Below are 21,631 nucleotides of genomic sequence, written 5' to 3'. Positions count from 1 at the left end.
CAGTGGCTGCAGTGTGTACCATCCACAGGATGCACTGCAGCAACTTGCCAAGGCTTCTTCGACAGCACCTCCCAAACCCATGACCTTTACCACCAAGAAGGACAAGGGCAGCAGGCACATGGGAACAACACCACCTGCATGTTCCCCTCCAAGTCACACACCATCCCGACTTGGAAATATATCACCATTCCTTCATTGTCGCTGGGTCAAAATCCTGGAACTCCCTACCTAACAGCACTGTGGGAGAACCTTCACCACACGGACTGCAGCGGTTCAAGAAGGCGGCTCACCACCACCTTCTCAAGGGCAATTAGGGATGGGCAATAAATGCTGGCCTTTCCAGTGACGCCCACATCTCATGAACGAATAAAAAAAAAGAAATTTACTTGAATGGTACCAGGAATGCAGGACTTCAGTTACGTGGAGAGACTGCAGAAGCTGGGATTGTTCTCCTTAGAGCAGGGAAGGTTAAGAGGAGTTTTAATGGAGGCGTTCAAAATCATGAAGGGTTTTGATAGAGTAAATAAGGAGAAACTGTTTCCATTGGCAGAAGGATCGGTAACCAGAGGACACAAATTTAAGGTAATTGGCAAAAGAGCCAGAGATGAGACGAGAAGAAATTTTTTTACACAGCGAGTTGTTCTGATCTGGAATGCACTGCCTGAAAGGGTGGTGGAAGCAGATTCAATAGTAACTTTCAAAAGGGATTTGGATAAATAATTGAAGGGGAGAAAATTGCAGGGCTATGGGGAAAGAGCAGGGGAGTGGGACTAATTGGATAGCTCTTTCAAAGAGCCAGCACAGGCACGATGGGCCAAATGTCCTCCTCCTGTGCTGTAAGATTTTATGATTCTGATGTTCCTATGTTCCTACAGCTGTGCAGAGCTTGCTCTCCTCTGTGTAGAGCACAGTGGCAGTGGGGCAGTGTAAATTGACTGACAGTACGTAGAGCAGGTACCAGTGTGAATCTACACCTGCAGTATAACTTCAACAACAACTTACATTAATAACATACTGAACGCTCCTCCACCATCTTATACCAGGCCTAATTCCTTACTGTCAAAGTGGATGTTTCCCACTTACCTAGGAGCAGCCTTCTGGGTTCTCTGGAGACTCTGTTACCAGGCACTTGGCACCAGATGGCATCACATTGTTTGCTGCAGACTGGTACTTGTGGGACACCTCATAGCAACACAGGAAGGGTTTCTCATCTGCAGTTTATTTTTGTTATGTTTTTATTTAAATTGAAACATTAGAAGGGAGTGTGAGCAATTTATATTAGAGGGGAATGATACTGTGCAAGCTGGTTAACACTTCTATATGTGTCAGGAGTCTTGTGCAGGGTGTGTTGGTAGGAAAGATCGAATGAACTTGCATTTCTATAGCACCTTTCACATCCTGAGGATGTCCCAAAGTGCTGTACAGCCAATGAAGTGTACTGACTGTTGTATTGTAGGGGAACATGGCAGTCAAACTGCTCACAGCAAAAAACATCAATTAAATAAATGACCAGATAATGCATCTTTAGATGTTGGTTGAGGGATAAATCTTGGGCAGGACACCGGAAGAACTCCCCTTCTCTTCTTCGAATAGTGGCCATGGGATCTTTGACATCCACTTGAGAGGGCAGACCGGGCCTCAGTTTAACCTTCTCATCCGAAAGACGGTACCTACGACAGTGCAGCACTCCCTCAGTAATGCGCTGGAGTGTTAGCCTGGGATTATGTGCTCAAGTCCCTGACGTGGGACTTGAACCCACAACCTTCTAATTCAAAGGCAAGAGTGTTATCAATGAGCCCAGGCTGACATAGTGCTCCCTGATATTCTTTTTGTACAATAAGAGAACGTTAAGGAATCAGAGTGGTTCCCACATCCACAGCACGAGTAAAATCTCTGTTATGAAGCTATGGACTGAAAATCTCACACCTAAGATTTATGCATTGTTTGCAGCTCTAAATTCTTTGCAGGACTCTATTAAACCAGGGCATGGACATATATGCAAGCTTCACACCAATCATGGCCACAGGTTCCTGGTCTGTTAAAAGCCTACAGAATGCTGCGACTCATAGACTAGATTTTATGGTGCTTTCGAATGCAATATCATCAGGTTTACAGTAGTTATTGAAAAGGTCAAAGAACATTCAGGCATGAAAATACTTAGGGCCAGGAGGAGGGCTAATTTCAGTGAGTTGAAAAGGGATCTGGCCCAGGTGGATTAGAATCAAAGATTGGCAGGCAAAACAGTAATTGAACAATGGGAGGCTTTCAAAGAGGAGATAGTTCGGGTATAGACTGGACACATTCCCACGAGGGGGAAAGAAAGGGCATCCAAAGCTAGATCTCCCTGGATGAATAAAGATATAGAGATTAAAATGAAACAGGAAAAGGAGGCTTATGACAAATGTTAGGTTCATAATACAGTAGAGAACCAAACCGAATATAGAAAGTACAGAGGGGAACTGAAAAAGGGAATAAGAGGGGCAAAGAGAGAGTGTGAGAATAGATTAGCGGCTAACATAAAAGGGAACCCAAAAGTCTTTTATAAACATATAAATAGTAAAAGGGTAGTCAGAGGAAGGGTGGGGGCCAATTAGGGACCAAAAAGGAGATCTTCTTGTGCAGGAGAGAGCATGGTTGAGGTACTAAATGAATACTTGGCATCTGTCTTCACAAAAGAAGAGGATGCTGCCAAAGTCACAGGAAAAGAGGAGGTAGTAGCAATATTGGATAGGATAAAAATAGATAAAGAGGTATTTAAAAGGTTGGCAGTACTCAGTAGGTAAGTCACCTGGTCTGGATGGGATGCATCCTGGATTGCTGAGGGAAGTAAGGGTGGAAATTGCGGAGGCTCTGGCCACAATCTTCCAATCCTCACTAGATACGAGGACTGGAAGATTGCAAATGTTACACGCCTGCTCAAAAAAGAGGAGAGGATAAACCTGGTGCATACAGGCCGGTCAGTCTAACGTGGGTGGTGCGGAAACTTTTAGAGACAATAATATGGGACAAAGTTAATTGGCACTTGGAATAGTATGGGTTAATAAATGAAATCCAAAATGGATTTGTTAAAGGAAAATCATGTTTGATTAACTTGATTGAGTTTTTGATGAAGTAACGGAGAAAGTTGATGAGGATAGTGGGGTTGATGTTGTGTATATGGACTTTAAAAAGGCGTTTGATAAAGTACCACATAATAGACTTGTTAGCAAAATTGAAGCTCATGGAATTAAAGGGACAGCAGCAGCATGGATACAAAATTGGCTAAGGGACAGAAAGCAGAGAGTAGTGGTGAACGGTTATTTTTCAGAATGGAGGGAGGTATACAGTGATGTTCCCCAGGGAACGGTATTAGGAGCACTGCTCTTTTTGATAGATATTAATGACTTGGACTTGGGTATACAGGGCATAATTTCAAAGTTTGCAGATGACACGAAGCTAGAAATGTAGTAAACAGTGAGGAAGATAGTAATAGACTTCAGGAGGACGTAGACAGATTGGTGAAATGGGCAGACACATGGCAGATGAAATTTAACGCAGAGAGGTGTAAAGTGATACATTTTGGTAGGAAGAATGAGGAAAGACAATTTAAACTAAAGGGTACAATTTTAAAGGGGGTGCAGGAACAGAAAGGCCTGGGGGTGCACTTACACAAATCTTTGACGGTAGCAGGTCAAGTTGAGAAGGTTGTTAAAAAAGCATACAGGATCCTTGGCTTTATAAATTGAGGCATTGAATACAAAAGCAAGGAAGTTATGCTAAAGCTTTATAAAACACTGGTTAGGCCTCAGCTGGAGTATTGTGTTCAATTCTGGGCACCACAGTTTAGGAAGGATGTCAAGGCCTTTGAGCGGGTGCAGAAGAGATTTTTTTTTATTTTTTTTATTCGTTCACGGGATGTGGGCGTCGCTGGCAAGGCCGGCATTTATTGCCCATCCCTAATTGCCCTCGAGAAGGTGGTGGTGAGCCGCCTTCTTGAACCGCTGCAGTCCGTGTGGTGACGGTTCTCCCACAGTGCTGTTAGGAAGGGAGTTCCAGGATTTTGACCCAGCGACAATGAAGGAACGGCGATATATTTCCAAGTCGGGATGGTGTGTGACTTGGAGGGGAACGTGCAGGTGGTGTTGTTCCCATGCGCCTGCTGCCCTTGTCCTTCTAGGTGGTAGAGGTCGCGGGTTTGGGAGGTGCTGTCGAAGAAGCCTTGGCGAGTTGCTGCAGTGCATCCTGTGGATGGTGCACACTGCAGCCACAGTGCGCCGGTGGTGAAGGGAGTGAATGTTTAGGGTGGTGGATGGAGTGCCAATCAAGTGGGCTGCTTTATCTTGGATGGTGTCGAGCTTCTTGAGTCTTGTTGGAGCTGCACTCATCCAGGCAAGTGGAGAGTATTCCATCACACTCCTGACTTGTGCCTTGTAGATGGTGGAAAGGCTTTGGGGAGTCAGGAGGTGAGTCACTTGCCGCAGAATACCCAGCCTCTGACCTGCTCTCGTAGCCACAGTATTTATATGGCTGGTCCAGTTAAGTTTCTGGTCAATGGTGACCCCCAGGATGTTGATGGTGGGGGATTCGGCGATGGTAATGCCATTGAATGTCAAGGGGAGGTGGTTAGACTCTCTCTTGTTGGAGATGGTCATTGCCTGGCACTTATCTGGCGCGAATGTTACTTGCCACTTATCAGCCCAAGCCTGGATGTTGTCCAGGTCTTGCTGCATGCAGGCTCGGACTGCTTCATTATCTGAGGGGTTGCGAATGGAACTGAACACTGTGCAGTCATCAGCGAACATCCCCATTTCTGACCTTATGATGGAGGGAAGGTCATTGATGAAGCAGCTGAAGATGGTTGGGCCTAGGACACTGCCCTGAGGAACTCCTGCAGCAATGCCCTGGGGCTGAGATGATTGGCCTCCAACAACCACTACCATCTTCCTTTGTGCTAGGTATGACTCCAGCCACTGAAGAGTTTTCCCCCTGATTCCCATTGACTTCAATTTTACTAGGGCTCCTTGGTGCCACACTCGGTCAAATGCTGCCTTGATGTCAAGGGCAGTCACTCTCACCTCACCTCTGGAATTCAGCTCTTTTGTCCATGTTTGGACCAAGGCTGTAATGAGGTCTGGAGTCGAGTGGTCCTGGCGGAACCCAAACTGAGCATCGGTGAGCAGGTTATTGGTGAGTAAGTGCCGCTTGATAGCACTGTCAACGACACCTTCCATCACTTTGCTGATGATTGAGAGTAGACTGATGGGGCGGTAATTGGCCGGATTGGATTTGTCCTGCTTTTTGTGGACAGGACATACCTGGGCAATTTTCCACATTGTCGGGTGGATGCCAGTGTTGTAGCTGTACTGGAACAGCTTGGCTAGAGGCGCAGCTAGTTCTGGAGCACAAGCCTTCAGCACTACAGCTGGGATGTTGTCAGGGCCCATAGCCTTTGCTGTATCCAGTGCACTCAGCCGTTTCTTGATATCACGTGGAGTGAATCGAATTGGCTGAAGACTGGCTTCCGTGATGGTGGGGATATCGGGAGGAGGCTGAGATGGATTATCCACTCGGCACTTCTGGCTGAAGATGGTTGCAAACGCTTCAGCCTTGTCTTTTGCACTCACGTGCTGGACTCCGCCATCATTGAGAATGGGGATGTTTGCAGAGCCTCCTCCTCCCGTTAGTTGTTTAATTGTCCACCACCATTCACGACTGGATGTGGCAGGACTGCAGAGCTTTGATCTGATCCGTTGGTTGTGGAATCGCTTAGCTCTGTCTATAGCATGTTGCTTCCGCTGTTTAGCATGCATGTAGTCCTGAGTTGTAGCTTCACCAGGTTGGCACCTCATTTTTAGGTACGCCTGGTGCTGCTCCTGGCATGCTCTTCTACACTCCTCATTGAACCAGGGTTGATCCCCTGGCTTGTTGGTAATGGTAGAGTGAGGAATATGCCGGACCATGAGGTTACAGATTGTGCTGGAATACAATTCTGCTGCTGCTGATGGCCCACAGCGCCTCATGGATGCCCAGTTTTGAGCTGCTAGATCTGTTCTGAATCTATCCCATTTAGCACGGTGGTAGTGCCACACAACACGTTGGATGGTGTCCTCAGTGCGAAGACGGGACTTCATCTCCACGAGGATTGTGCGGTGGTCACTCCTATCAATACTGTCATGGACAGATGCATTTGCGACAGGTAGATTGGTGAGGACGAGGTCAAGTAAGTTTTTCCCTCGTGTTGGTTCGCTCACCACCTGCCGCAGGCCCAGTCTAGCAGCTATGTCCTTCAGGACTCGGCCAGCTCGGTCAGTAGTGGTGCTACCGAGCCACTCTTGGTGATGGACATTGGACTGGAATGGCCAGGGATGAGGGACTTTAGTTACATGGAGAGACTGGAAAAGCTGGGGTTGTTCTCCTTAGAGCAAAGAAGGTTAAGAGGAGATTTGTAAACAATTTTACAACACCAAGTTATAGTCCAACAATTTTATTTTTAATCCCACAAGCTTTCGGAGGCTTCCTCCTTCCTCAGGTGAACGGTGTGGAAATAACATTTTCGAATCCTTCGCATTTTAAAATCACAGAACAATATCCAAGAGGAGATATCCAAGAGGAGATTTGATAGAGGTGTTCAAAATCATGAAGGGTTTTGATAGAGTAAATGAGGAGAAGCTGTTTCCAGTGGCAGAAGGGTCAGTAACCAAAGGATACAGATTTAACGTAATTGGCAAAAGAACCAAAGGCAACATGAGGAAAAAAATTTTTTACACAGCGAGTTGTTACGATCTGCAATGCACTGTCTGCAAGGGCAGTGGAAGCAGATTCAATAGCAACTTTCAAAAGGGAATTGGATAAATAATTGAAGGGGAAAAATTTTCAGGGCTATGGGGAAAAAGCAGGAGTGTGGGACAATTGGATAGCTCTTCCAAAGAGCTGGCACAGGCACGATGAGCCTAATGGCCTCCTTCTGTGATGTATCATTCTATGATTCTATAATATAATCCCCCTCTCCAACATTATCATCGTTTGACATACTCTCCTATCTGTTAGTAGGAGACAGCACCAACAGCACTGCATTGGGACCCCCAGAGGAGACCTGACATTTCAGGTTGGTTGATGGAGGCCCTAATTCATGACTAGCTGAAACCAGCAACTACGATGCACTTGGCCAGTACTGAATTGACAATGATTGACAGCTTCTGATAGATATCCAAGAACAAAATGAATGGCAATCTGCAGCGTGTCAGTGTCTGTGCTCCTGGCTGATATCAACTGAAAGCAAATCGGGGCCTGTACCTGACCTGAAATGTCAAGTCTGCTCAGGTGACACATTGCAGTGGTGTTAACAATGATTTCCAATAGGTAGGAGATGTTGATCATTTATATCACATAAAAGTGGTTGAAAGGAAAGAAATGCATTGCATTGAAGTTATTCCCCCATGAAGTATCCTGCCTCTTTAATACCCCTCGTGAGCAGAGCTTTAAATTTAAAAGGTTCCTAATCACGTCTTCAAAGCTGAGATCAGAGAAGAGGGAATCATTCCGCTGGAATCTTTTGTACCGGTGACGATGAAAACACAGGGTAAAGGTGGCACAATGCTGCAGCACAAATACATGGCACCGGATGTTCCAACCTAAGTTTAGATCACCCATTCCTCTGTGGTACTGTGCTGGAGTACCAAGACATGGCGCCAGAATGCTCTGAAATGGGCTGGACCATGCATTGTGCTTTGGCATGGTGATGGAGTACCAACAATTGCTCGGGCATTGGTTTAATCACTCACCCCTCTAAATTCCTGATTGCAGCCATACTGCTATACAGAAGCCAGGCTCTCTCCAGTTGTAGGGGACGGGGGCAGCAGAAATCAGATTGGAAGCTTGTAGGGATATTCGGAGCACTGTCATCACCTACTTGATTTATTTAGATTACATTCATGTTTGTGGCGAGGTTGTGACTCATAAAGAGAGGGATATGCATATTTGAGTATTCAAAAACATTTGATTCTTTTTCATGCAGAATCAACTGATATCATCTCACAAAGGTACAAGTGTCGTTACAAGCTTGAACAATGGGTTAACTATTACCATAGGGGGTCAGTTTCACTGTCAGAATCCATACAAATCACTCCTGTTATATTCGAGTGCCTGGCTTGTTACTTAGAGAATTGAGTAGGCCCAGCAGTCTTATCCTGCACCCTGAGGTTCACTGATCTGTTCAGTAGTGACAGATGACAAACCTCCTTACGCTGAATACCAAACTAGCCCCCACACAAATTAAGGAGTGTTTTCTGATCATCCTTGCGTTCTCTGAAAGTTAACTCTTTAGAAGCAGAATCTGACCGTACGTCAATAACATATATTCCAGGCCATACAAATAACGGTCCCAAAATGTTACAGACATGCTCCTAAAATTTCTCCGGGGACTAATCTGGATTAACGTATGTGAAAGCATGGTCCCAGCATTAATGTTTTTATTGCTTCTGTAAGGGCTTGTTAAGCAACAATTAAAGGTGAATATGTACACTTGCCCTTCTACTCAACACTGTGCTAATGACATCAGCTGTGAAAGGAGTAGTTAAAGCAGAGTTAGTGCAATAGTATTGCTGTGTTGACATGGAAAGAGGCATAAGCCTGTTTTGGATGATGACCAGCAACAAGCTCCGGTACAATATACAAAGAACTGGTGACGTCAGCCTGTTCTTTCCCATGCCATTGTAGGGGGCTGAGTCTTCGGTTGGCCACTGATCAGATCAAGCAGATTGTTGGGCTGCTATAAGGTCACCGAATCCCACACTGATGATTCTCTGGAATATGTCGCCAAATACATTAAAGCTGCCATTTTTTGGAGCACATCAGGGGAGCATTCCTGACTCAAGCTTCAGCTGCCAGTCATTGAGCATGTGGTGACATCAGTGTTGTTTATAATGAAGACCTCAGTTCTGCAGGCCATAGGCACAGCAGGACCAAATCACATGAATGCTCCCACCTGTTGCTATGGAGATTCTGGATACAAATTCTAAAAAGCAGTCATGGCCGGCTTCGACTTGCTTGTGAGAATGGTGAGAATGGAACCATGATGGAGGGGTTCTGAAACTTCACAGGTGTTCACTGCTCTATATTGATCTGGATCCGTAGGCACTGTTATTAGTGCCTCTTCCTCCTGCTGCACTGTGATATACCTGTCAATGGCCTCCACGCTCATGCCCTTTGGATAGCAAACTTCTCTGTACTATTCACCTCTCTCACTGTTGTGGTGATGCATTGAAATCTTTCTCTTCATTAAAGTCACTTAACTTGCTCTGGTTGTGACTCTGCAACTACGACATACTGCACAAGTTCATCATAGATGATCTTGAACAAGACTTAACAAACAAAAAGCAAACTACGACCTCACTTTTTGCTAGTGTTTTTACTCTTTTTTGGAGACTTTTTTAACGCAGTTTTTCTTTTACGCAGCAAGTTGTTATGATCTGGAATGCACTGCCTGAAAGGGTGGTGGAAGCAGATTCAAAAGTAACTTTCAAAAGGGAATTGGATATACACTTAAAGAGGAAAATATTGCAGGGCTATGGGGAAAGAGCGAGGAAGTGGAAGTAATTGGATAGCTCTTTCAAAGAGTCGGCACAGGCACGATGGGCCGAATGGCCTCCATCTGCGCTATGTGTGATTCTACGTATGAATGCTCAGATCACTGCTAAACACAGATAAATCATCCATTGGCACTTTATCCAATGCCTAACTTTTTAACTCGTAAACTTTAATGCTAAAGTTAGTGGAGAGGAAAATTTTTAGCCTTTAATCTTAAAAAAATAACCTCAGATGTTATGTGATGTGATTATTGAGAGGTTTTTTCTCACAAGGAGTACACTGAAGACAGATAGATTAGAACTTTTTCACAAAGTTTTCTTTTGGGGTTACTGAAATGCAATTACCTCAGGACATTTTGATTTGCAATTGATGCTGTCATCATTCTCCACAAAGAGGTGAAGAATTGGACCCCATAAAGGTTCAATAATGCATCCGTGAGAAAATATGAACAGCAGCAGCACCACCTCCGAAAGATTCATGGATTCAATAAACACTACACTATGAAAACTGCACTGAATATAATGATAAAATCACTCAAGATAAAAACTATCAGCCTATTTCATCATTATCAAGTGCATTAGTACACAACAAGCTTGCCACAAAAAGCTTTGTCAATGGGCTGCAGCCTTCAACTAGCCAGTTCCTGCAGCATCTATGACAAATGATCTGCCAGAATCATACATTATAATAACTTCACTTTTAAACAGTTGGAAAAGTCCATTTCTTTCAAGTACATTGGAAAATAGAAACTAACTTCTCCAGTGCCCATGCATCGACTTATATTCAAGTACTAAATGCCAATAAAGTTGCTTCACTTGACATTCAGGTTCATTGGCCAGGCATTTATGGTAGCTTGAAGTTAGAGTGCAAAGCGACAAAGCCCTTAGATAAGGTCACTATGTGGTGTTATAAAAAAAAGAATCAAGCCTGATCTAATTTATTATATTGCTTAATAACTCAACCACCTAATCACTATATCTTGATTTACTGTATCTTTTCTCCTACCTTCTTCAACCTTGGCAGTGTCCTGTACTTATAGGCCCAGTGCTTTGACCTAATTTTCTTAATTAAAAAATTACCCATCACTGATTAAGTTCTAGTTCAGTGGAAACCCATGTCTAATATATATTAAAATCAAGAATCCCCCAGAAAGTGCTGATACTTAATTGCAAAAAAAATACCCAATGTAAATCACGTCCCCGTGATTATTCTTCATTAACTATGTTACTAATAACCCTCACAGTGTAGTTACGACAGCCACCTCTGGCACCTGGAGCCCAGCAACACTGATAAAGGGTTTTCATTTTCAGTTTCATAAAAATAATGAGCCTTGAGGCTGGGAATTTAATCATCAGGATCAAGGGGTGCTCACAAACTGCTATGACTTTGCTGCCACATTTAGAATGTTTATTGTTCCTATCCATCCAGTTTCTGCATGTAATATCTACATGGGAAAGAATGAAAAAGAAAGAATGAAATAAAAACAAAGAACTTGCATTTATATAGTGCCTTTCAAGTCCTCAGGATATCCCAAAAAGCTTTACAACCAATGAGCACTTTTGAAGCGTAGTCCCTGTTGTAATGTAGGATTCGCGGTAGCCAATTTACACACAGCAAGCTCCCACAATCCGTAATGAGATTATGGCCTATAAATTGCTCCGAGTGGCGAACGAACGGCTCTTGCCGCTCCATAGATTTATACTCACCCAGAAAATTACCGCGGGCTTTTGAGCTGCAACTTCCTTGAATGGCGAGCCGAAAACGGTCCAGCATTAACTCCCGAGACCCTAGGACCTGTGAGAGATGCTAAGGATCGATCTCTCCCCTCAACCAATCAGCTTGAAGCAAGCCACACAGTGAGAACCAGGAAGTGAGGCATCCTTCGCTAGCTGTGCAGACTAAATATCAGCAAGTGCCCAATATGCTTAGTAAATTTATTATAAAAAATGATAGAGAAAGCGAAATAAAGGGAGGGTAAGATTAAACGACTGAGATAAAAGAGACAGAAAGAAAAAGTAAAACATCTTAAAAAAATTTTAAACATTTTTTTAAATGTCTAAAAACTATGAAAATCAGGAATAATGAGACTCCACATTTTTAAAAGTTAATTTTCAGTGCCAGAAAGGTTGTTTGGCAGGCATTAATACTTACCAAGCTGTTAAAAGTTAGTTTAGTCCTAAAAAACTGAGGGTACCTGTTTCGTCACGAGATTAGTTAGTTTCCAGCTGCGCAGGAGAGGAAGTTAGCGTTGGTCCATTGATTGCAGCCGACGAGGTCCCTTTAACGCGAAGCTGTCAGATCAGCAGGGAATCAGGAAGAGCAAGTTACGGATTTCCACGTTTGACTGCGCATGTGCGGTTGCCGGAACTTGCTCTTCGATTTGCCCATTAATAATGATGAGCGCTGTTAGGCTCACTGTTATTTTACGAGCAATTTCCGGCCCAATGACCAGATATTCTGTTTTAGCGACCTTGGTTGAGGGATAAATATTGGCCAGGACACCGGGGAGAACTCCCCGATCTTCTTCGAATGGTGCCATGGCATCTTTTACATCCACCCGAGAGGGCAGACAATCACCTCAGTTTAACAAATCTGATTTTAAGTCAGATATCAGAGCTGCTTGAGTTTTTTCGACAGGCGAATAATAATAGACCGAGTATTTCTATTCGAGTGACCGTCCTACTTTAAACAGAACTCATTTTATAAGTTCCCCGGTTCAATCCTTGGTCTGTGCTGAGCTGGTCGATTTCAGCCAGGTAAGTGGGGTCCTACAATGGCCTCAGTGGTAGGGAGGGAAAATTTAGTCAACGGTTCCTGCTTGTGATTGCTATCCACTGACTCCTGCTGGAATGTGTGTTAAGACCAGACTGGATTGTTACGATGCCCCATGATCAAACGGCCTGCCCACACTCACTGTTTAAGATTGCAAATTAAAAATGGCCAGATGTCTGAGGTGCTGTTGGAATTGTACCCTGCCAACTTCAGGAGAGAAAGGAAGATGAAAAAAAAGTAATTTTGCACAACAGGTGATGCGAGTGAATGTATCTCATCACTGCCAGCATTAGACTGGCATCACTGGGCGACAGCATACGCTCTTAGCATAAGTGCAAGCTTTATCCACGATACAAACACTCACACTTACGTATATGCATGCGCGTGTGCGCTCACACACACCCCCACGTAAATACGCGCACACATGCACACATGCTCACACTGCAGGAAAAAACACACGCAAGCACATGTGCGCACGCTTGCACACACCCGCACACACATGTACGCACACATATCACGGCACACACACGCACACACACCCATGCAAACACATGCATACGCCCACGCGCACACACAGACGCATGCACACACACACAACATGCCCTCTGTGTGCTTATGCTGATCACATTTCTAGCTCATCTATGCACTGCCCAAAATTAAATGACAAATTAACCCCAATCAGCCATACAAAGAAGCTCATCTGCAATCATCTCAGTTTGAACGTAGCACATATCACTCCGAAATAAAGGTGGCTAATAATCACATTAGGTACTCGTTATTATAAAACAATTCACAGCAGAAGCTAGTGTGCATCGTTCATGAAATTGTGAACTGAATGAATGCTGGAAAAGAAACAGATATTTCAAAAATAACTTGGTAAATGGGATTAGGACTACTGCTCATGTGCAGGATAAACACCGGCACAGATTTGTTGGCCTGAATGAGCTGATTCAATGTTGTAATTTCCATGTAATCATATGTACTATGGTTAGTTAATGTATTCCGGGAAAGGAAACTGATCACAGAGCTACTGTTTGAAATTAGCACTGCAGATTGTACTTAAATCACAGTGATGTGTGTGAACATACAGATCTAACAATGCATCACAACAATGATGGCAAGTTAAAATACAATAAATACAGCACTTGCTGTTTCATGGCATCAAACTATTCGAGGTTCCCATCACAATAGTTTGAGTCCCTTCTCTCCTCTTCCCAGCTAAGAAGGTGAGTGCTTAACCTGCCTCCAGGCCTGTGCCAATGTTATTCTGAGCTAGGAAACTCAAGACAATAGACTACTAAGAACCTTCGCTCTGGTTTTACATACATAAAAAGGTGAATTGCTGGGCTGAAACAGCTAGGTTGGGTATTGACTCCCGGTAGAGAGCAACCTAGAGTGCAGGCTGAGGAATGTCTACTTCAGTGCAAGGTGTTCACTTTCTACGTTTCTATTTTAATGTTATAGTGTGAAAAGGGAAGAGGTTCATTTCTCCCATCGGGATATGATGGTAACTTCCAGCTAAGAGGTTGTTTATGTGGATCGAAGACGCTCCAGTGACTATATGACGCATGAGATTTGGACCAGATGATCCAGCTGTGTTGCTGAGAATGGTCTGAATTTGGTGCAGAGCACCACACACAGCTAAGACTTTACCCTTAGACCATTCAGGCGCAGTGATCACCCGCCTACATCAACATTGTGCTGCACTATTAGGCACCTTTCATGGAAATTGCACAAATTGCATTATTTTAATCCCATGTTCTTTCACTATTATAACAATTACTTTGGACCATGGCGAATCCGGGTGATGAATTGCTCTGGTCACTATGCATTGAAAAGTGAACACATTCTTTTTGAATGTGCTTATAGTGTTACTCATCGTCATTAACATCAACACTGACATCATCAACAACTACTTGCATTTACATAGCGCCTTAAACATAACAACCAGAGAAACTCTTCCCTCTAGAACTGGGAATTTCTTAAGTTACGATAAAACAATGAACGTGTCACTCACTGGCAGATACTCGAATACGAGTAATTAATAGACAACGTTATTCTGTTTAATAGGGAAAATTCCACCTTACTGTGTAAGTATTGCTCAAAAGAAATACTCATTTAAGCTGGGCATGTGTAACATGGGAATAAAACATTACAAAAACCAGCCACTGATAAAGCACCAAGCACAGCTTTAGACCTGTGATTGCGGTGAAACCTCATCTGCACTGTTTCAGTGATAAAGTAAATCAGTTTGTTCTCTAACTGTATGTGGGACCTGTAACCTTCCTGTCACTTATGTTTAAAATGGTATTGAATCGTTGTGCAGGAGCACTGCTTCAACTGAAGCAGACTTCTGGAACCGCTGCAATGCAGTATGGCTAAGGGCGAATCTCTAGAGTCGTCATAAATCAGCTTTGTGCTTATAGAATTTGTTTTCTTCCAAAACCAGATCAATTACTTCCCACTTTATGATCCTCCACCTACGTACATGTTTATTGCTGCAGTTTCCTTAATAAGTACTAAGAAATGAATAAAGGCAAAAAGAAAAGTTGTTCCTGCACTGCTACAATAAACTAGGCCTTGTACTGAATTGGATTTTAGGATGTGGCAGGAAGGAAAACTTATCTGGAATCTTTTTGCTTGTATTGATTTTGGGGAATGGATGATTCCCCACTTTTGGCAGCTAATATCAGCATCCCGCAATTCCCAGGTCAGGCGTAGCCCACGTTAAATGTTGGGTAGAGCTCCCTCTACACTGCTCCAACAACCTGCCTTAACTCCAATCTCAAAACAGCAACCTCTACTGCACTGGCCTGATACGTCCATTACCCATATCAGCCATCCTTGTGGACAATTTGCATCCTTTTATACAGCGCTGAGATTTTCATGCCAGTAGTGGCAAAGATGCAGTGGAAAAATTCTAATATAACAGAAGCAAAACATATTCAAATCTTGCTGCTCCGTCTCCACCAAGCCATGGAAAATCCGATGCTTAAGTTGCGCTGCGCTGACTCAGTGTTACAGCATGAGCTGGGCCAACTCCCCAAAAACCAATGGCGTCACAAGATTGTGATGCACATTGGATCTGTCCCATTTATTCATTAGCAGAAATCCAACCTTTCCCAGTCTGTCAGTAACTAGATTTAACTGCATACAACTCAGAATACACCTAGGTGCAGCACTGTGCACTGATGCTCTGGGTTTCAGACGAAACCGGAGTACCAGTGTCCTTGGAGTATACAACCTTGCTGACGCAAGTGAGGTTGCCTTGTTTAATGCATCTCATTCACATTGCTGTCCTAGATATAAAGAGGGCATTAGTGCCAGATTCTGGATGGCTCTGTACTGAGGACCTGTGCCTGCTTGGATTGGGTTGGACCGACTGAACTCTGTTCAAATACATTAACGGTCAAGCTGTTACCACAAACCAATGAGGTGTCTGGAAATGGACATAAATGGACAATTTGTTTTTAATCAGTAGCTAGATGAGTACAAAGGCAGAGAGAGAAGGAAAGCTAGCTAGAATAGATAGAGCAGGTCATATTAATTAGGACAAAATTAAAGCTAAATTATATTAAAAAAACAGGAATTGGGGAAAAGGGAAGACAAAGTGAGTAAAAATATTTCCATTTTTTAAATTTTAAATTATTTTCTGGTGTGTTTTTGTAGCATGAAATTAATCTGCTCTTCAGTGATTTTGTGCTGTAATATTAAGCAACATAAGAGGGACCTGATTTACTGAATCGGAAGTACTGCACTATGACTCACTAATTACATGAATATAAACATGGATTTAATCATTAGATGTAGAAGATTTATACATTGGTTATATACATAAAATGCATACTGTATTTCATATTATATAATTACACCACCATTCAAATATAAGAGACTCCAAATATACCAATAGTCTCAGTAATGAGTGAATTTACATGACGGTATTTATAAATCAATTTGTTGAATGCAATTAAAAGCATGAAAGACCAGTTAATTAACCTTTCAATCACCACCACTATACAATGCAAACAAAAGGAAATAAATCCTCAATACATCTTTAGTATTTGGTGTGAGTTGGTAGTGAAGGGAAGGAGTGTTTTTGACAAGGGAGGACTGTGGTTGAAGAGGTTCTGTTCATCACTGCTGGAACTCGCGCCAGTGAAGTGTGCAAGTATAATATCCCAGCGTTACTGGAAATTAAATGTCAGCTTGTACCATCAGAAATAACCAGAGCTGTAAAGTTAAGAGTGCTCAGTGGTTTTTTACTAGTTTTCAATGAGAAATATGTGCTTCGAAAATTGTGGCGTAAAAAGGCTTGAATTTTCCCCTCCACTCATAGGAACAGGAGTAGGCCATACAGTCCCTCAAGTCTGTTTCACCATTCAAATAGATCATGGCTGATCTGTATCTTAACTCCATCTACCTGCCTTGGTTCTGTAACCTTTAATATCCTTGCCTAGCAAAAATCTATCAATCTCAAATTTTGACTGTTTCAATTGACCCCCCAGCCTCAACAGCTTTTTTTTGGGGGGGAGAGTTCCAGATTTCCACTACCCTTTGTGAGAAGAAGTGCTTCCTGACATCAGCCCTAAATGGCCTAGCTCTAAACTTTAAGGTAAGGAAAGGGTTAACGAAACGCTGGTCAATTTAACAAAGCAGCATGTACTCACACATGACGTCCATGCGGATCCTCCTTAGTCAATACGCCTTCCTTTTCCATCAGCATTTGCCGAAAGGTCCCAACTTTCTGGCGAATTTCTTCCTGAGTATACCTGAAACGGCAAAAGGTGATCAAACCCATGAGTATACAAGATAGTAAACAACATGGAAAAAAGAAATGTGGGAAATTACTTTACATTAACTTGCAAGAGTAGGAGAAGGAGACACAGATTCAAAGCAGTAAAATGTAGGACAGACATTAGGAAGTTCTTGTTCACACATGGAGTAATCAACGCATGGAAAGGGATCCGAGGTGGAGCAGTGGAGGCAATAACCCTGGATTAATTTAAGAAGCAACTGGATGCTGCAATGGTGGGGGGGGATCTTTAGGGTCATTCTGAATGGGCCAGATTGCCTTACTCAGTCAAAACCATCTTGTGACCTTGTGAAACTAGTTTCTTGATTTAGCTGCATGTACGACACACCAAAGAAATCAAGAACCGTGATAGAAAGAATTTCAGTGGCTCGGTTAAATTTTTTAAAAAGTAAGTGACTATTCCCTGCCTTTAATAAAAGTTGCTTTTTTTGGATCGGACTCCTGGTTCTAATATGATAGATTATCTTGGAACCTTGGTTACGCCACACTTGGAGTATTGTGAACAGTTCTGGTCTCCATATTATAAAAAGGATATAGAGGCACTGGAGAAGGTGCAAGAAAGGTTTACTAGGATGCTACCAGAACTGAGAGGTTATACCTACCAGGAAAGATTGAGCAGGCTGGGGCTTTTTTCTCTGGAAAACAGATGACTGAGGGGTGACCTGATAGAGGTCTTTAAGATTATGAGAGGGTTTCATAGGGTAAATGTAGAGAAGATGTTTCCACTTGCGAGGGAGACTGGAACTAGGGGCCATAAATATAAGACAGTCACTAATAAATCCAATAGGGAATTCAGGAGAAACTTCTTTATCCAGAGAGTGGTGAGAATGTGGAATTTGCTACCACAAGGAGTAGTCAAGGTGACTAGCATAGATGCATTTAAGGGGAAGCTAGAAAAACATAGGAGGGAGAAAGGAATAGAAGGATATGCTGATAGGGTTAGATGAAGTAGGGAGGGAGGAGGCTTTTGTGGAGCGTAAACACCGACATAGACCTATTGGGCCGAATGGCCTGTTTCTCTGCTGTACATTCTATGTAATTATCCTATATTAATCAGCGCTGTATTTGTTTTGTTCCTTGTGTAGTGCTAAAGCTGGCTTCTTGGGCAGTGCAAATTGAAAACAAGCTTAACTAGGAGACATCTTGTATAAAAATTAATAAATACCGTATACAATAATATATATGCACTAATAGAAGATCATGAGCTGCATCTGATGTTGGCTTTGTGTCTGCAAGTCATATTTTAGCACAGGTTTCTGCAGCATAAAACAGATTGTGCGAGGATTTCCAACTCCTGTTCACAAATTCTGCGTGTGAGCAAGAGATATATCACGGGAGTTGTAACTTTACCCTGTCCCTATGGAATTACAACACTCAGAGTGTTACCATGACAACAGCCAGGAAGAAAATTAACAACAACCATGAGGAATAGGAAACGCAGAAGAAACATTAAAAATACAGAGATTACATTTTTCAGCATTTTACACAGTTTGAACAGTCAAATAAAAATTTAGACCTAATGTTAGTGTTTGGGATGAATTTTTAAATGTAATTTTGGGGACTTATTACACCTGAGCTGGAACAAGATGTCTATCAAGCACTTTGTTGCGAAGCTTGGACATTGCCTAAAATCAGACACATTCAGGCCCAGAACACTGGGTACGGTAGTAGTGGTTAATTTACTAGACTAGTAATCCAGAGGCTTGAACATGAGTTGAAATCCCATCATCGCAGTTTGAGAATTTGAATTCAGTTTTAAAAATCTGGAAATAAAACACTGGCACCAGTAAAAGTAAGGAGTCTTACAACACCAGGTTATAGTCCAACAGCTTTATTTAAAATCACAAGCTTTCGGAGGCTACCTCCTTCGTCACTATAACCTGGTGTTGTAAGACTCCTTACATTTGTCCACCCCAGTCCATCACCGGCATCTCCACATCATGACCAGTAAAAGCGACCATGAAGCTGTCGGATTGTCGTAAAAACCCAACTGGTTCATTAATGTTCATTAACCTGCCGTCCTGACCCGGTCTGGCCTTTTTGTGACTCCAGTCCCACACCAACGTGGTTGACTCTTAACTGCCCTCAGAAGTGGTCTAGGAAGCCACTCAGGGCAACAAGGGATAGGCAATAAATGACGGCCTTGTCAGCGACGCCCACATCCAGAGAATGAATAATAAAACAAAACATGACAAATGACCAGCGATTCAAGGTATTGGTCACTGGAGAATCAATGGAACCTCCCTGCTGCTACACCAACTACAGCATCAGCAAGAACTACAAATCATGTGGGAGAATAAACTCTGTTTTATAATCAAGTCAATAACCAAGAAAAGGGAGGGAGGGAGGGAAGAACACACAAATTAATAAATTAATAGCATTTTAAGTGAATACAGCAAATCCACAAAGAGAGGCAGAGCAAAGGAAAAAAGAGTACTTTGTGATGTAAATAACTAAGGATATGGGGTTTCGGGGAGGGAAAAAAATAAATGAGTTAAAGTGGCAGACAAATAATGTTGTAAATGATCTCTGTGAGGCCTATCTCCTTAGTGAGGGCCAGAATATTTTTTCTGTGTCAGTCAGGTGATAGGTTGCTCAGTAAAGTTGTATTATAGTAATGGAGGAACCGCTGTTGTTGGGCTGCGGTGGGACCACTGCTTTTCAGACTAACGGTGAGAATGCCAGTCTTGGGTATAGCACACACCCATGGGGTATCACACTTCAAACCTGGAGATTAAACCTCAGGGCATCACATTTCATATGAAGTTATCGTCTCAACATTGGTGCAAATCCCTATAACCACACTTCCCTCCAGATGCCAACATCGCTCAGGGCCCAGGGACACTGGTTTTAGTGCTTCCCCAACCTTCTGTTGCTAAGCTTGGTTTTGTTATTCATTTGTCCCAACTGCCCTGTTAAAATTAAGCCCCATCAAGCAAGCCGCTGGATCCTCTTCACTCCCCAATTTTCAATTTTATATTTTTGATCTGGTTTTAGCTATTTGCCATCTCTTTGTTGATTCGTTTTTGTTATTATAAATTTTTGGAGTCTTTTTTCCCTCCCAAATACGCAAGGTCTGGTCATTCCAAAGAACAAAGCTCCTCACAGAAGTTCCCAGAAGTTAAAGCAGCAGAAAGGACTGTCGGACAATCGCCGCGGTAACCATTATAATGGGATGGCGGCCGCCCCTCCCCTCTCCCAGAGGTTGCTGCGGCACGATATTATCTGTCACGGGTCAACAGTTCATTATTACTGAAATAATCATTATCCATGATGCATTGATACACGGAACAATTTGTGGAATACGACACAGGGACATCATAGGGGTTTGATGATTGTATCTAATTTTTTGTGATAAAATTATAATCTATTGGAAAATATAATTTCTTCTGAAGCTGGCCTCCATATATCAAATTCATTCAAGTAGTGTGAAATACTGCTGTCACAACAATACACAGCAAAAGCTGTTACAGGTTTTAATGAGCAACTGTGGCTAAGGGGAGCATCAGAAGTGGTTAAAACCAAACAATCTGTTCTTTTGATGTGGCACCTCATACTACCAGAGTAATATTCCTTTATGTCAAATTAATTTACCAAATTAACCTTTGGCTAATGTAGCAAGTTGGTTTCAAGCCAGACTCCATCTTCCTTTGGATTCTATGGCGTTCAGCACATCAGTTGCTTTCTCTGTCGTTATCACATCGGTCTTCTGATATGTTTGTCATTCATTTTTTCTAGGGCAGGCTATGTATCTGTTGAGACAAAGCTTTAGAAATCTCATTGAGCCTCATGGGGCTGCCATCTGACTTTGCTAAAGACTAAATGATCATGGATGTGACTAAATGTCATTACAAAGGGAAGACAGAGGCCAGTGGATTCATCATTTAACGTACATGGGTGGCTTCACTGGCTGGATTTTCAAATCTAATAATGAAATGTACAAACGTCTGCAGTCCTGTTGAGTATTTCATGGAATCTCCAAGTTTCAGTTCATGCCAGCTGTCCATTATTATTTGTAACAGATTGCAGTAAAACCATTTGTGCCGGATTGCAGTCTTTCAGTACTGCATAGCATTATGTTGTAGTGTGTTCACAAAATACAATCATGCCAATGAAAATATAGTGGTATTTGTACAGACCTCCTACTTGTTCACTGGTTTGATTATGCAGCGGTGTAACGTGCAATGTGTCTTGTGGGGAAAGGAGAAGAACAAAGAAAAATGGAGAGTTTTCTTTTTTATTATTTGTGTGTGATGTACATGTAATAAACTACATTAAGCGAGAGGGCAGCCAGGGATAAAGCTAGCGCAAGTCGATAAACTATAGTGGGCAGTTTCTATAGCAACTGATTGTAAGGAGATTATTCCAAATGAATTAGTGGATGACTGTGGTTTATTTTTCTATTAGGGTGCATTATCAAACATTAATATAAATATTATAATTGCATTATAATGCTTAAAACATAGAAGGGTGTGCTTTGAT

At 42.6% G+C, this 21,631-nt stretch overlaps 1 protein-coding gene across 1 annotated transcript in view; it reads right to left on the bottom strand.

The window, feature by feature from the left end:
• srrm3 (serine/arginine repetitive matrix 3) overlaps window positions 1-21,631 on the bottom strand; it is a 632,220-nt gene that overhangs the window by 160,241 nt on the left and 450,348 nt on the right. The window contains exon 6 of the mRNA XM_068007973.1: window positions 17,004-17,105. Coding sequence (XP_067864074.1) covers window positions 17,004-17,105 — 102 coding nt within the window. The remainder of the gene's footprint in view (window positions 1-17,003; window positions 17,106-21,631) is intronic.

The sequence above is a fragment of the Heptranchias perlo genome, chromosome 28 (assembly GCF_035084215.1).
Source record: "Heptranchias perlo isolate sHepPer1 chromosome 28, sHepPer1.hap1, whole genome shotgun sequence".
In the NCBI taxonomy this organism is placed as follows: Eukaryota; Metazoa; Chordata; class Chondrichthyes; order Hexanchiformes; family Hexanchidae; genus Heptranchias; species Heptranchias perlo.
Note: the sequence above shows the minus strand (reverse complement) of the source record. Positions and strands in the feature narration are given on the sequence as shown.